Source organism: Macaca fascicularis, chromosome 2 (genome assembly GCF_037993035.2).
Source record: "Macaca fascicularis isolate 582-1 chromosome 2, T2T-MFA8v1.1".
Classification (NCBI taxonomy): domain Eukaryota; kingdom Metazoa; phylum Chordata; class Mammalia; order Primates; family Cercopithecidae; genus Macaca; species Macaca fascicularis.
The window spans coordinates 153,914,655-153,929,552 of NC_088376.1; the positions used below are offsets into that span (position 1 = coordinate 153,914,655).

The 14,898-nt window shown below is 45.2% G+C and overlaps 1 protein-coding gene across 44 annotated transcripts in view; it reads right to left on the reverse strand.

The window, feature by feature from the left end:
* Positions 1 to 14,898, reverse strand: part of IFT122 (intraflagellar transport 122) — a 96,712-nt gene that overhangs the window by 38,302 nt on the left and 43,512 nt on the right. For all 44 annotated transcript variants that reach the window (XR_012431562.1, XR_012431546.1, XR_012431557.1 and 41 more), the window contains 6 exons: positions 13,348 to 13,423; positions 5,637 to 5,828; positions 5,342 to 5,480; positions 3,927 to 4,129; positions 2,230 to 2,367; positions 454 to 618 (listed from right to left, as the gene is read on the reverse strand). Coding sequence is in view for 15 of the 44 variants with exons in the window: in XM_074033111.1 (XP_073889212.1) it covers positions 454 to 618; positions 2,230 to 2,367; positions 3,927 to 4,129; positions 5,342 to 5,480; positions 5,637 to 5,828; positions 13,348 to 13,423 (913 nt within the window). In the remaining 29 variants the exon portion in view is untranslated. The remainder of the gene's footprint in view (positions 1 to 453; positions 619 to 2,229; positions 2,368 to 3,926; positions 4,130 to 5,341; positions 5,481 to 5,636; positions 5,829 to 13,347; positions 13,424 to 14,898) is intronic.

Consider the following 14,898-nt stretch of genomic DNA (forward strand, 5'->3'; position numbering starts at 1 on the left):
TCAAAACTGATCCTGTTTCCTTCCTGTGCGATAGGTGCGCATAGACACAGGCAGGCCTGCACAGGTAAGACGCAGACTTCTGCAAAGGAAGTGCATCCATCGCCCCATTCACTGAGTGCCAACGTCACACCCCTCTCAGAGTCATGGCCCCATTTCTTGTTCATGGTAAACGCGTAAGAAAGGCTCTGCTGGCTCAGAGCCTTTGGTTTCCATTGGCAAGGAAACCAAAGTTAAAGAGGCTGGTCCAGGCCCTGCGGCTTGTGCCTGCATGGGAGGAGCAGGTTGTGGCCCAGGGCCTCTGGGACTCTGCACATGTGGTTGGCCCCTGCTCCTCACTGCTCCTCCCAGAGACCTGCCAGGGCCAGAGCTGGAGAGCCTCCTGCAGGGGCTGGAAAGCTAGAGGAGGGTCTCTAATCAAAGGATGATGTCCCTGGGCCCCCTCGGGGACATCACCTGAAAAAGCAGCTCCTTGGTATCGATGTCATACACCAGGCAAGTGTCGTTTTCATCTACCACGGCCAGCTTCTTACGGGAGGCACTCATGTCCAAGCAGCGCACGGCTGTGGCCTGCTTCAGCAGGATGATAGCAAAGAGATTGTCCACGAAGATCTTCAGGATCTGGCAACGTTTCAGTGAAAACAGTGTCAGTCACCATGGCAACAAGATCCTGGCCCACTGCCAGGCCGCTAGAATCCCATGTGCTCTGTAAGAACAACTCCCACCACCTTCACCAGAAGTTCTGTGCAGAGAAAAGGACTCCTCAAAAGAAAGGGGGGGGGTGGTGGGCGCGTTGGCTTATCCTCAGCAGGCCAGAAGCGAGGTTCATCAGAGGCTGCAGACGTAATGACAGCCCCGAGACAGGCCAAGCTCACTTCAGTGTCTGTTCGGACCGGGGATTTGTTGATGACATTACCCAAATGGCAGCGTTAGGAGAGGCCACCTAGCAGAGATCTGAGTCACGAACTAACACAGGAAAAGGCTACTATGAACACTGACAAGACATGTGGTAGAGAATTATAATAATGATGATGACAGCCATCATCTACTGATATCCCTGGTTTAAAAAAAATTTTTTTTAGAGATAAGGTGTTGCTATGTTGCCCAGACTGACTGCAGTGGCTATTCACAGTCTTAATCATATCACACTGCAGCCTTAAACTCCTGGGCTCAAAGTGATCCTCCTGCCTCAGCCTCCTGAGTAGCTGGGACAACAGGTACCCACCACCATGCCTGCTTTAATACCCCTGGTGTTTTTTGTTTGTTTTTTGTTTTTTAACACTGGCTTTAACTCCCAACCTTGATGATATCTGGTTTTGACAGTCCTATGAAATATGTGGTATTATCCTCATGTAAAATCAGCCTCACAGAAGTAAAGTGACCTGCCCAGGATGACAAAGCCAGTGAGTAGCTAAGTAAGAACATGACCTCAGGTTCACCTGACCCCCAAGTCCATCCTCCCACGGGAAGTGAGAGCTGCCTGAGAAAGAAGCGGCCGTTCCTCCCCTTGGCATTGCTGCTTGACTTCACTCACTGCTCTCACGCCCCGTGACTTCCGTCCCCAGCAAAGACCTGACAAGCCTCAGCCATAAGCCATCTGCTGCACAGCTTGGCTGTCAGGCTAATGCAGTTACATTGTCACTTTCAAAGTTCCATGTGGCAGCCCACTTAGAACTTTTCTTATGCTGAGTAAAGAACACACATGTACACACACACACACACACAGAGAAATCTGTTTAACTTTGTGTAACCTGGATATCCCACATCTAACTGGCCAAAGGGCTCATTTTTCTTACGACATCTATCAGTACCCTGAGGACCCAGCATTCTCTAGGACACATGCTGGAATACACTGCCTTAATCCACTCGCTGCCCTAATCGGGAGCTGACCTAGGTAACAATCTCTGCCTCCCTCTAGAAATCCACAGAAGCAGCATCTCTAACAAATCTCCCACCTTCTGGTGACCTTAAGCCACTAATCCACTTTACATGTAGCCAAAGGTTATAGCTCAACTCTGCCAAAACATGGGCCTGCTATGAGTGTGACAGCCACAGCACCTTTGGCCTGAGGCTGTCCTCAAAACCTGAACTCAGGGCTGCCCCACAATTCAACCATGGAGGAGAGAAGCCCTTTTCCTGCCCTGAGAACCCAGCTCAGAGTCATTGCTAGACGGGTCACCCACGTGTGCATGTAGATTATCAGCCTGAGAGGAGACATGCGGGAGTGCTCACCTGTCCATTCTTCAGCCCCACTAACAGGCCTTCCCTTCCAGGAGGGCCGCCGATCACCTTGATGTAACGAATGAGAGACTCCATCTGCCACTCCCGCTCCTTCACTCCGCTGAAGGACAGGCACTGCAGCCGTTTCTCCTAAGAAGCAAACCCAGATCTCATGGAAATTCAACAGAATAAGTGCTCCCAGCCCTCCCCAAGGAGGTCTTCCTGCCCCTAAAGTGTGAAAATACCTACACATTCAGTATCTATCTATCTAACCCAATGTAGACCCCATAATTGGCATCGTTAATCCAAGACTCCGTGCAAGGCTTCCCCACAGAGCCCAATTCAGCCTCAGACTTTCAATGCAAACCTCCATCCAGGCAGCCTAGGCCAGAGGCAGCACTCAGAAGTACACATACTTGCCAGTACACACACTTGCCACACGTATCCTGTAATTTGTGGCAACCCTAAACCGCTTGAAGTTCTAGACTTTGATTATTGATTGATTGATTTTTGAGACAGAGTCTCACTGTCACCCAGACTAGAGTGCAGTGGCGCTATCATAGCTCACTGCAGCCTCCAATTCCTGGCTCAAGCAATCCTCTTGCCTCAGCCTCCCAAGTAGCTGGGACTACAGGCAAGTACCATCACACCCAGCTAATTAAATAATTTTTTTTTTGTAGAGATGGGGTCTCAGTTTGTTTTCTAGACTTCTTTCAAACTACTAGCCTCAAGCGATCATCCTGCCTTGGCCTCCCAAAGTGCTGGGATTTACAGGCGTGAGCCACTGCACCCAGCCCAGTTCCAGACTTTGAGAGATTTTAATAGTATTTTACACTACAGTGATTCCTAAAGAATTATTCTCTTTCATCACCTCCAATAGAGCTATGTAAAACTAAATCCACCTCTACTTCCAAGATGCTGGACTAGCCTTCTCTCAAAGTCTTTCCAAACTTCTCTTGGCATTGACTTAGACACTCTCTAGGAATCTTGAGAAATTTTTTTCTATGAAAAAAAAAATCTTTCAGGAATTAAAATTTCCTTGACAATTACTGAGTTGATACAAATTTTATGTGTATATGCTTATCCATAAAAACTATCTTCATTTTGTATAACACCAATTTATGTTTTAAGTCATTAAAATATATCTAATCCCAGTATGACAAAATGTTCTGCAATAGAAAAAGGTATTCTTGGCTAGACACAGTGGCTCACACCTATAATCCCAGTACTTTGGGAGGCTGGACAGGTCTTAAACTCCTGGGTTCAAGCATTCCTCCTGCCTTAGCCTCCCAAAGTACAGCCTCGCATCTCTACTAAAAATAAAAGATTAGTTGAGTGTGGTGGCACGTGCCAGCTACTCAGGAGGAGGACTGCTTGAGCTTGGGAGGTCAAAGCTGCAGTGAGCCAGAATTGTGCCACTGCATTCCAGCCTGGGCAACAGAGCGAGACCATGTCTGTCTCAAGAAAAATATTTTTAAAAAAATAATAAAATAAAACAAAAAGCATTCTTCAGTTTATGGCTCATGACTTGCTAACAGAGTCTGGTTCATCCAGATGCCAGGAAAATGAAAGCCAATAAGCACCACTTAGTCTGATGGAAACAGACTTGTTTTCTAGTGACCAGGTTTAAAACCATGAGATGGGCACCCTATCATTGCAGGGAGCACAAATGGAATTCAGCCCAACCCCTCCAACACGCTGCTGCCCACCTGGCACAGGATGATGTGATTGGCACACACCACCAGAAGGTTGCACTCAAACTTCTTGATAATCTTCTCCTTTACCCGGTAATGCATGTCTGATGAGTCCTCTGAATACAACTCATAGATGAGGATTTTCTCTGGCAGTTGGATAGCCAATCGATTTCTGTAGATGGCAATCTTCTTGACAAGCTCTTTGCATTTAATCCGAACTGTCAAAGAAAAAAATATCTAGTTCTAGCAAGAGGTTGTTAAGTAAGGTGGAAGGGAGAGAAATTAAAAGCCATCATTTACTTAACGCTACTGGCAATTAAAGTGAGATACTCTCATTGAAAAATCTTTAGAGTATCTAATATACACAATCAACTCTGCTGAGCACTGGGATCCAAAGTCCTATAGGATCCAATCTTCACGGTCCAAGGCTGACAACTGAGTATGGAAATGAACTACTCACTGTTACCATCACTTGCTGGATACAAATATAAACTCCTCTCCACAGCACTAGTGGCCCCTGGTGATCGGAAGCCTGCTTAAGTAACTGACCTCACCTCTGGCCGCTCCCTGCCCACCTCCTTGACAAACAGGAAAGACACGTTAATTTCTGGTACACACCAGGCTCTACACTCCCACTACAGACCAGGTGGAGAAAATGTCCCTGACGGGGACACTGTGGAGCTGTCCAAGAGGCTTTGCCCCAGCTACCACAGCCAGAATCTTCAAAAACATATGGTCCTCCAGGGGGACCAAAGGACACTCATCTGAATCTACAAAAGAACCCCCCACCTGGATCCCTTGCAAAGGCACCCAGCAGTGCACTAAGGCCAGCACATCCAGATATGAATACACCTGGAGTAAGTGGATTCTGAGCCTATTTAACCAGCACAGCTACTTAAGTGGACAGAGGGAGAGACTGCGGTCTTAGGGCTTGGAATGACTATGCTAGGCCTGGAACCCTGATCTTCTGACTAAGCCTGTGCCAATCCAATTCCGCTGCTCATCTCTGGCAGAAGGACCCAGCAGGAGACAAGTGGAGACTGGGCTGAGGGAGAAGCACCCCTGAGTGACTCTGACCAGAAAGGATAAAGGTCCACAAGGACCCATGTAGGTCAACCACCTGGCTCCAATCTGTCATAAATCATCCTCCCTCACTCAGGAAATTCACGTACTCCTTGAAATTATGAGTTGGTACATTTTTCAGAGAGGGCTTATTGCTTTCATGGGATCCTCAAGGAGATTGGCATCCCTAGTTCCCCCACCAAAAAAAAAACAAAAAAAAAACAAAACCCCAAGACACAGACCCAGTGGCTAACATGTTTTCAAAAGGCCAAGGAGAAACCTTTCCTGTCATTTCAAGTGCCCTGTCAGTAGCCCTTTCCACCTGCTTCCACCTGTCCCTCTTGCCAAGGTCTAGACCTGCTTCTCACCTTTCTGCTCAGTAATCAGGTGCTGCACAATGACGTCAGTCATGCTATCCCTGTAGGCATAGCGGTCCTTGTAGAGCCCATGGACTGTGCTGAAAATAAGCTGGTAGAAGGAAATGGTGCCGTCCTGGCAGCCGACCACCTGCAGGATGACAGAACTGTCAATTCCCAGCTCTCTGGAGACAGTCTGCACTCCCATTTGTCAGACACAAACCCCAGTGATATGTCTCTCGACATATGGCGGCTGCTCAGTGCCTCTTCAAGCCATGGCCCCACAGAACAAACTTCCTCTTCTTACCACATAGTTGGAATCCGGTTTCACTTGACACGTCCACACCCAGGAGTTCTGCTCCCCAACAGTCCCAAGCCGCACTCCATCCTTGGTGAAAAGAGATACTTGCTTGTCTGAACCCCCCAGCAAAATGTACTCCCCTTTAGTAAAGTAGCTGATGCAGCAGGGGTCAAAGTTCAGTGCCCGATCCTTCCCAATCTGAGGAAAAAGAACACATACCAAGGGAAAAACCATTTCCGAATCCATAACCATTGCAATACAATTAAGGGCTTTTCTCGCCAACTTTAGAGGGAGTTGGGAAGACAGGGATAGCTGGCCAGCCTTTTCTCCCATGTCATCCCATGGTGAACACGGGCCTCTCTGCCTCTGCATCTCCCTACTCCCCCACCACACAGCCCAATCCTTAGCTCCTAGAGTCAGTGGCACCTCCCCTAGTCCCACCCAAGTGTTCCAGGAGTGCAGGTGTGTCAGGGCTCCTCAGCCAAGATGGAGACTGTGGGTGGTTTTGCTCCCAAAGGCCCCCCTCCCTCTGCAAATACAGTTCTTCATACAGTTCAGTGGGTTCCCTCAGCTTCTTTTCTCTGCCTTTTTTAAAAAAGTATTTTATAAAGCTGAGTTTATTCAGTTTAAAGACTGTCCTGGTCGGGCGTGGTGGCTCAAGCCTGTAATCCCAGCACTTTGGGAGGCCGAGACGGGCGGATCACAAGGTCAGGAGATCGACACCATGCTGGCTAACACGGTGAAACCCCGTCTCTACTAAAAAATATAAAACACTAGCCCGGCGAGGTGGCGGGCACCTGTAGTCCCAGCTACTTGGGAGGCTGAGGTAGGAGAATGGCGTAAACCCGGGAGGTGGAGCTTGCGGTGACCTGAGATCTGGCCACTGCACTCCAGCCTGGGCGACAGAGCGAGATTTCATCTCAAAAAAAAAATAAAGATTGTCCTTTTATTCTGCAACTACACCCATACTACTTCTCTTTATTTTTTAATTCTTATTTATTTCAAGATAGGGTCTCACTCTGTCACCCAGGCTGGAGTGCAGTGGTGCAATTACGGCTCACTGTAGCCTTGAATTCCTGGACTCAAGTGATCTTCTTGCTTCAGCCTCCTAAGTAGCCAGGACCACAGGTGAGTGCCACCATGCCTAGCAAAATTTTTTTTTTTTTTTTGAAACAGGGTCTGACTCTGTTGCCCAGGCTGGAGTGCAGCGGCGCAATCTTGGCTCACTGAAACCTCCACCTCCCACCTTCAAGTGATCCTCCTACCTCAGCCTCCCAAGTAGCTGGGACTACAGGTGTGCGCCACCACGCCTGGCTAATTTTTGTATTTTTTGCAGAGACGGTGTTTCTCCTTGTTGTCCAGGCTAGTCTCAAACTCCTGAGCTCAGATGATCCACCCACCTTGGCCTCCCAAAGTGCTGGGATTACAGGAGTGAGTCACAGCTCCTGGCCTAAATTTTTTTCTTTTTAAACTCTACGTTGAACCCTTTTAGGAACTGCTACACTTTTCAAAGTGAATGCACCATTTTATATTTGCATTAGCAGCGTATGAGGATTCCAATTTCTCCATTTTAGTGAGTGTGAATTATCTCATTGTGGTTTCAATTTGCATTTTCCTGATAGCTAATGATATGGAGCATCATTTCATGTGCTTATTGGCCACAAAGAAATGTCTCACTCTATGGCTTAGGCTGGAATGCACTCATATGATCATAACCCAAGGCAACCTTGAACTTCTGGGCTCAATTCCTCTGCCTCAGCCCCCTGCCACACCTAGGGGCTGAGACTAGAGGCATATACCACCACACCCAGCTAATTAAAACTATATTTTTTTAGAGATGGGGTCCCACTATGTTACCCAAGTTAGTTCTGAACTCCTGTTCTCAAGTGATCTTCCTGTCTCTGCCTCTCAAAGCACTGGGATTACATGCATGAACCACCATGCCCAGCCCTGTCTTTATAGTTCTTTATATATTCCAGATACAAGTCCCTTATCAGATATATGAGTTGTAAAACTTCTCACATTCTGTGGCTTGTCTTTTCACTTTCTCAATGGTGTTTTCTCAGCTTCTAGGATGAAGGTCACTCCCAAACTCAGCCCCCAAGGTCATTCTCTCAGCCAAAATGAACTTGTAAGTTTCCTAAGCAGGCAATGCTTTTTCAGGTTTCCACATCCTCACAGGTGCTGTACTCCACACCATCCCTAGACCCAGACAGGAGTGCTCTTTCCCTCACTTTGTCTGCCAGGTGTCATCTCCTCCAGGAACATCTCCAATCCCCATCCCCTCATCCCACCACAGCACCTGTGCTCGCCTATCCCATTGCACTTCTTTCATTGCCTGTAGATACAGGGTTAATCAGGTCTGCCCCGCTAAAGCACAAGTTCCTTATTACCACTGGAGTTTTTTGCTGCCCCAATGGTGTCTTTTGTGAATAAAAAGACTGTTTGTGATTAACATTATTAAACTAATATTCAATTTATAAAAGAAATAACTTTAGGGAACTGATTTCTCCTTAAGTTTTTAAGTTCAATTTACAAATATTTTCCTATTTATAAATCTAGTTAAAGTGAACAGCCAATTGACTGACTGTTTAAGGAATTTAATTTTGAACAGATTATAAAATCCCTTAAATATCCAGTCCCATTTAAAACTTAGTTAAATTAATTCCCTTATACCAATTTAAACTGCAATTATAAGTTTAATACATTCAAATTTCCTTTCCTTTTTAGGAATTTCAAATGCCTAGCAACCAAAACTTTCCCTAGCACTTATCTGATGCTAGAAAACCTAATAAGAAAACTAAAAATTCTTATGAATCATGACATGGAAGGCTAGCAGCTTCTGCAAGTGGCTCAGTAGTTCCTATCGGAACATCCTCCCACAAGTATAAACAATAAACTCTGGACCAACTATAAACAACAACCATTTCAGGGCAACCAAAAGCAGGCAGGAACTGAAGACACATGCACATCTGGAAGAAGGGAACAAGCACTAGGTGAACTTCTCATTTTTTTTAAGGGTTCTTGCCGGAGGGTAGCCCTCTTCAGCATCATGCTGGGTGAATATAGAATTTGGGAGGACCACAGCACCCAGAAAGTGAGGTGGGAAATTTCAGAAAAGAGATGCAAAGTAAGAGCTTAAATTCTGCACATAAACTCCGCTGAATATCTGGAAACTCTTGAACTACAAACTGTGATGAGATGCCAAGCAGCCTAGCTACAGCTAAAGAACTGCACAGAGATGTCAGCTGCTGACACCACTGAAAACATGCAGTTTTGATATTGAGCCCAGCAAAGTAAACTGCCTGCTTAAACATATATACACACAAACATACACAATAATCTTCAGAGGAACATGATGGAAATGAGTCTCTATGACGTATCATTCACTATATTGAGTACAATTCAAAATTCCCCAAAGCAGAAAATGTGAACCATATTCAATGGAGACTGAACCATGACGACCCAGATGTTAGAAATAGCAGATGAGAATTTTGTTTGCTTTTTGGGCACAGGTCTTGCTCTGTCACCCAGGCTGGAGTGCAGTGGTAAGAGTTCACTGCAGCCTTGAACTCCTCAGCTTGGAAATACTCCTGCCTCAGCCTCCTGAGGTGCTAGGACAATAGGTGCCTGCCACCTCGCCTGGCTAATTTGTTTGTTTGTTTTTAGGGATGAAGTCTCTCTATGTAGCCCAGGCTAGTCTTGAACCATGATCCTGGCCTCAAGTAATCCTCCCTCCTCAGCCTCCAAAAGTACTGGGATTACAGGCACGAGCCACCATGCCCAGCTGCAGATGAGAATTTTAAAACAGCTATTGGCAGGGCGCGGTGGCTCAAGCCTGTAATCCCAGCACTTTGGGAGGCCGAGACGGGTGGATCACAAGGTCAGGAGATCGAGACCATCCTGGCTAACCCGGTGAAACCCCGTCTCTACTAAAAAATAAAAAAAACAAAAAAAACTAGCCGGGCAAAAACTAGCGGGCGCCTGTAGTCCCAGCTACTCGGGAGGCTGAGGCAGGAGAATGGCGTGAACCCAGGAGGCGGAGCTTGCAGTGAGCTGAGATCCGGCCACTGCACTCCAGCCTGGGCGACACAGCGAGACTCCGTCTCAAAAAAAAAAAAAAAAAAAAAAAAAAAAAAAAAAAAACAGCTATTATAACTATGGTTAAGACGATAAAGAAAAATATGCTTGTAATGAATGAAAAGGAAAAAAGAACCAAATGGAAATTCTAGAACAGAAAAATGCAATAATAACTGAAACAAATATGCACTGAAAGAGCTTAAGAGAAATATCAGAAGTTGCAGAAGAGTCAATGAAATTTAATACTGAACAACAGAAATCCTCCAATCTGAAAATCGGAGGGAAAAGAAGGGATTTAAAAAAATAATAACAGAGCCTCAATGACTTGGAGAACAATAACAAAAGGTCTAATGTAAGTGTAATTAGAGTCCCAGAGGAAAGGAAAGAATGGAGAAGAAGAAATATTTCAAGAAATCATGGCCAAAATGTTTCCACATTTGGTGAAAGACATAAAGATATCAATGTGTACATTCAAAAAGCTCAGTGAACACCAAGCAGAAAAATACAACAAATTGCTTAAGCATTCCAATATTGCTTAGGAACCTTAAATAATATACACTTTAAATATAATTCTTATATCTTTCCACTTAAAATCAGAAGTAGGCCAGATATGGTGGCTCACACCTGTATTCCCAGGAATTTGGGAAGCCAAGGCAGAAGAATCACTTGAGCCCAGGAGTTTGAGACCAGCCTGGATTACATAGAAGACCCTATCTCTAAAAAAAAAATTTTTTTTTTAATTAGCAGGGTGTGGTGAAATGTGCCTATAGTCCCAGTCACTTGGAAGGCTGAGGTAGGAGGATTCCTTGAGCCCAGGGGGATCAAGGCTGTAGTGAGCCATGATCATACCACTGCATTCCAGCCTGGGTAATAGGGTGGGAGCTTTTCTCAAAAAATAAATAAATAAAATCAGACATATAAAATTACTCAATACAACTTTTAAATGGTCATTGCAAGACTAATCTGATAGATATTCTAATATGGATTCTGGCACCAGTATGCCTGGGTTTCACCAGGGTGGACCACAGACTAAATGTGTGCCTTTGGGCAAATTATTGAGCCTCTCTGTGCTTCAATTTTCTTGCATGTAATATGGTGATGATAACAGTATTTACCTCATAGGGTTGTTACAAGGATTAAGAGAGTTAATCCTTGTAAAGAGTTTATATAATGCCTGGAATTCAATAAATGTTAGCTATTATTATTATTAAGTCGATCCTCTTAAGTATTACTAACACTTCAAATGACAAAAATACACAAATTATACTTCAGGCTAACACAAAAGTATGGGTTTGATTTACTTCATCATCCTACATTTAATTCTAATCTTCCCAGATTGGGAAGGGAAGACACTTATCCACCAAGAAAACAATTTTACTGTCCCAAACAAGTTGGGATTACCATCTCAGCCATCTCAGCGGGTTAAGGTTGCTTATCATGCAGAAACTTTGGGCCACAACACGAGCTCTGGGGCGGCATAGATGCAAGATATTTCCTGTGGCCCTCTGCCATGTTGAGCTCTTTTCTACTGTGGCCACAGCAACAAGACCCCATTCCCTCCCACTGCAGTGCGGTCATTTGTTCCCAAGAGTCTTCAGTACCCACATCCAGTGCCTCGTACAGAGTAGGTGTGCCTATAAATATCTGTTGAATGATGACGTACACACATTAAGCGGATGAATAGAGAGGGCCAGGGAAACTAGATGATAGTTAATTAAAATGAGAGTTTTAGGAAATCAACCATGGCAAACTGAGAAAACACTTCATTATCTGCTCCCTTTATCTTTTCTTTACTTGAATACAAAAGAAATGACCAATGGTAAGGCAGGGGTAGAAGAAATGGCCCAAAAGCTGGGCTACACACATCTAAAACTCTTCCGTCTTGCATGACATATTTTGAGGAATAAGGATGCTATGAAATTAAAGGCTTCACTGCACAGGTTGCATTTCTCACTTGCTTGGCTATGGTATGAACCCTGTATCCAGCACCTTTACTCTAATTCTTGGCGTTTCCTGCCTACTAATAAGTCATCCTACTACCATGCTCTCTATATTTTAATCCACCCTCCACGGAAACAAGTTATTCTTCTGAAGCAAGAATCTGTGATGCCACTTCCTGCCATCTATGGCTCCTGAATACTTACAATATATGATGTTTGAACTTCTTATTCTCACTACTCAGGTCCTTTATAATCACATCCTCGGCCAGGTGTGGTGGCAGCTCATGCCTATAATCCCAGCACTTTGGGAGGCTAAGGCAGGCAGATCACCTGAGGTCAGGAGTTTGAGACCAGCCTCACCAACATGGAGAAACCCCATCTCTACCAAAAATACAAAATTAGCCAGGCGTGGTTGCACATGCCTGTAATCCCAGCTACTCAGGAGGCTGAGGCAGGAGAATCGCTTGAACCCGGGAGGCAGAGGTTGCAGTGAACCGAGATTGCACCATTACACACCAGCCTGGGCGACAGAGCGAGACTCTATCTCAAAACAAACAAACAAAAAATCATAGGCCGGGCGTAGTGGCTCACACCTGTAATCCCAGCACTTTGGGAGGCCAAGGCGGAGGGATCACGAGGTCAAGAGATGGAGACCATCCTGGCTAACACAGTGAAAACCCGTCTCTACTAAAAATACAAAAACAAACAAAAAAAAATTAGCCGGGCGTGGTGGTGGGCACCTATAGTCCCAGCAACTCAGGAGGCTGAGGCAGGAGAATAGTGTGAACCTGGGAGTTGGAGCTTGCAGTGAGCCAAGATGGCGCCACTGCACTCCAGCCTGGGCCACAGAGTGAGACTGTCTCAAAAAAAAAAAAAAGAAAAATCATGTCCCCATGTTTCTCTTAAGTTCTGTCTTCAGGTCACAAAATCTGAGATGCAGTCACCCTGTACAACTCATCATTCTCTGAAATGTCATATATTTTCATTCCTTCCTGCCTTGATACATGCTATTTTTTTTCTGCCTGAAACACCATTCCCAATATCCTCAGCCTAACTCAAAGATAGCCTGCTCAAAGATAACTTCTAACAAGACTTCCCATCTCTACCAAGTAGTGATGTTACCCTCTTTTGTATCCCTAAAAGCCATCTATATAGCTTTCTATTATGTCACACACCGCATCACACAGGGGCTCTTTGATATCAAGTGTGTCTCCGCCAGCCTGTGAGCTCTTGCAGGTAGAGACTATCACTTTCCCGGCTCTATGTCAGCAGCTCCTTTGTGAAAGGGCTGTCCTAAGTGGGTACTCATAAACGTTAGTTGAATGAATGAAAGCAAATAGAGAAAAGTAAGGTCAAAACTAAGAGCTAGATTTTAAAGTCAAACCAATCTGGGTTTAACTCCTAGGCTCCACCATTTACTAGCCGTATGAAATCTTGGACATATAATTTCACTGCTCTGAGCTCTGGTTTACTCATTCCTAAAAAGTTGATAAGGAAAGTAGTACCCACTTCATTGGGTTTTATAAGAATAAAATAGGATAAAACATGCAAAGCAGTGAGCACAGTACCTGGTATCACAGCAAACACTCAATAAGCAGGAACTAACAATGATAATGTATAATGAATAGTAACAGAATCTCAGAAAATGAAAATATAACAGGCATGACTGCAGTTGGATTTGCAATTGGATTACATACCTGTTTTCCACTCAGTTGGTAGAAGGAAATTTTCTGTCCCCAGTCAGCCACAGCCAGGATGTCATTACGTTCCTCTCTAATCAACAGAAGATAAAAGACGTTATGAAGGGCCACAGCCTGCTGATGAGTATAGCTCTAAGGGCTTCAACAACAGGAACAAGAGAGCCCTGGCCTCAGGTTGCCAAATGTTGTACAGCTTTACTGAGGCCAAAAGTTGTAATTTGGCCCAACCCATCCATCAGTCTTATGGGATGAAGCAGAGGTGAGGTTTAGCCTTCCTGGGATCTGCTGTTTCACTGAGTCCTCTGCTATGAGCTTATGGTGCTGGGGACACTGCTACAGCTGAAGAATATAAACCTCTCATTTCAGAGCTTACTGGGGAGCAACACTAAGACAGACAAGGCTCCAATATTGAGACTGCTTTTCTCTTACATACTGGAAAATGTGGGGAGATGGCAGAGAAACATCTCTTTCAATACAAACGCATTTTTTAATAGAAGGAAAACTTGCTTGCTCTTCCTGAAGAAAGAAAATTAACATCTAAAAATAAGTTCTCCTGCAGGTGGGGGTCCTTGCACAAGTGAAATGGTTTCTGACTGACTCTAATTTTCAAAAAAGAGCAATGGGCTCTCTGAAAACATGCAACTTGTCTTTGAAACTGATAACCTATGGGGATCAGTACCATGGGGCTGGGACTGTAGGACCAGCACATAGGAGAAACTCCCTTGCCTGAGGCTAAGGAGCAAGCTACCTGGGAATCTAGTTCAAGAGAAAAGTGGCAGCACGTGGTGGCTCACGCTTGTAATCCCAGCACTTTGGGAGGTTGAAGCGGGTGGATCACCCGAGGTCAGGAGTTTGAGACCAGCCTGGCCAACATGGGGAAACCCTATCTTTACTGAAAATACAAACTTAGTTGGGTGTGGTGTCACGTGCCTGTAATCCCAGCTACTCCAGAGGCTAAGGCACAAGAATCACTTAGAACCCGGGAGGCAGAGGTTGCAGTGAGCCGAGATCGTGCCACTGCACTCCAGCCTAGGTGACAGGGCCAGACTGACTCAAAAAAAAAAAAGAAAAAAACCAAAAGCATTCCTAGCCTTTGAGGCTGGGTCTTAATCCACCTAATGTTGCCTCTTTGTTTATTAATTCCAGCTTTTCTGATCCCAGTGTCTTGTGGTCACCTGGTAGCACCACTGGATATGTAGGCAGACAAGCTAAGGCCTTGTTTGTAAAACCCAGTCAAGAGTGGCAAATGTCATAGGCACTAACTCAAAACTAAGGGAAAAGAGACAAAGGCCAAGAGGGACGTTAATGAGGGAGCCTGCAGATGATCTTTGTGTGAACTGGCACTGAAGTCCAAAGTACAAACAATCCAGGAGCCCAGCCCACCAGTGACCCCTCTTGGGGAGGCCACATATGGCTCTGGGCTGGGCTCAGTCCCTGTGAGGTGGATTAGTGATTTTCAACCCCCTTTTTCCTCCTAGGGCAGTAGGATTCTTTACGAAACAAAAACTCATGTTGAAACAATCAAAAGCACTGAAATGGGGACCCAAA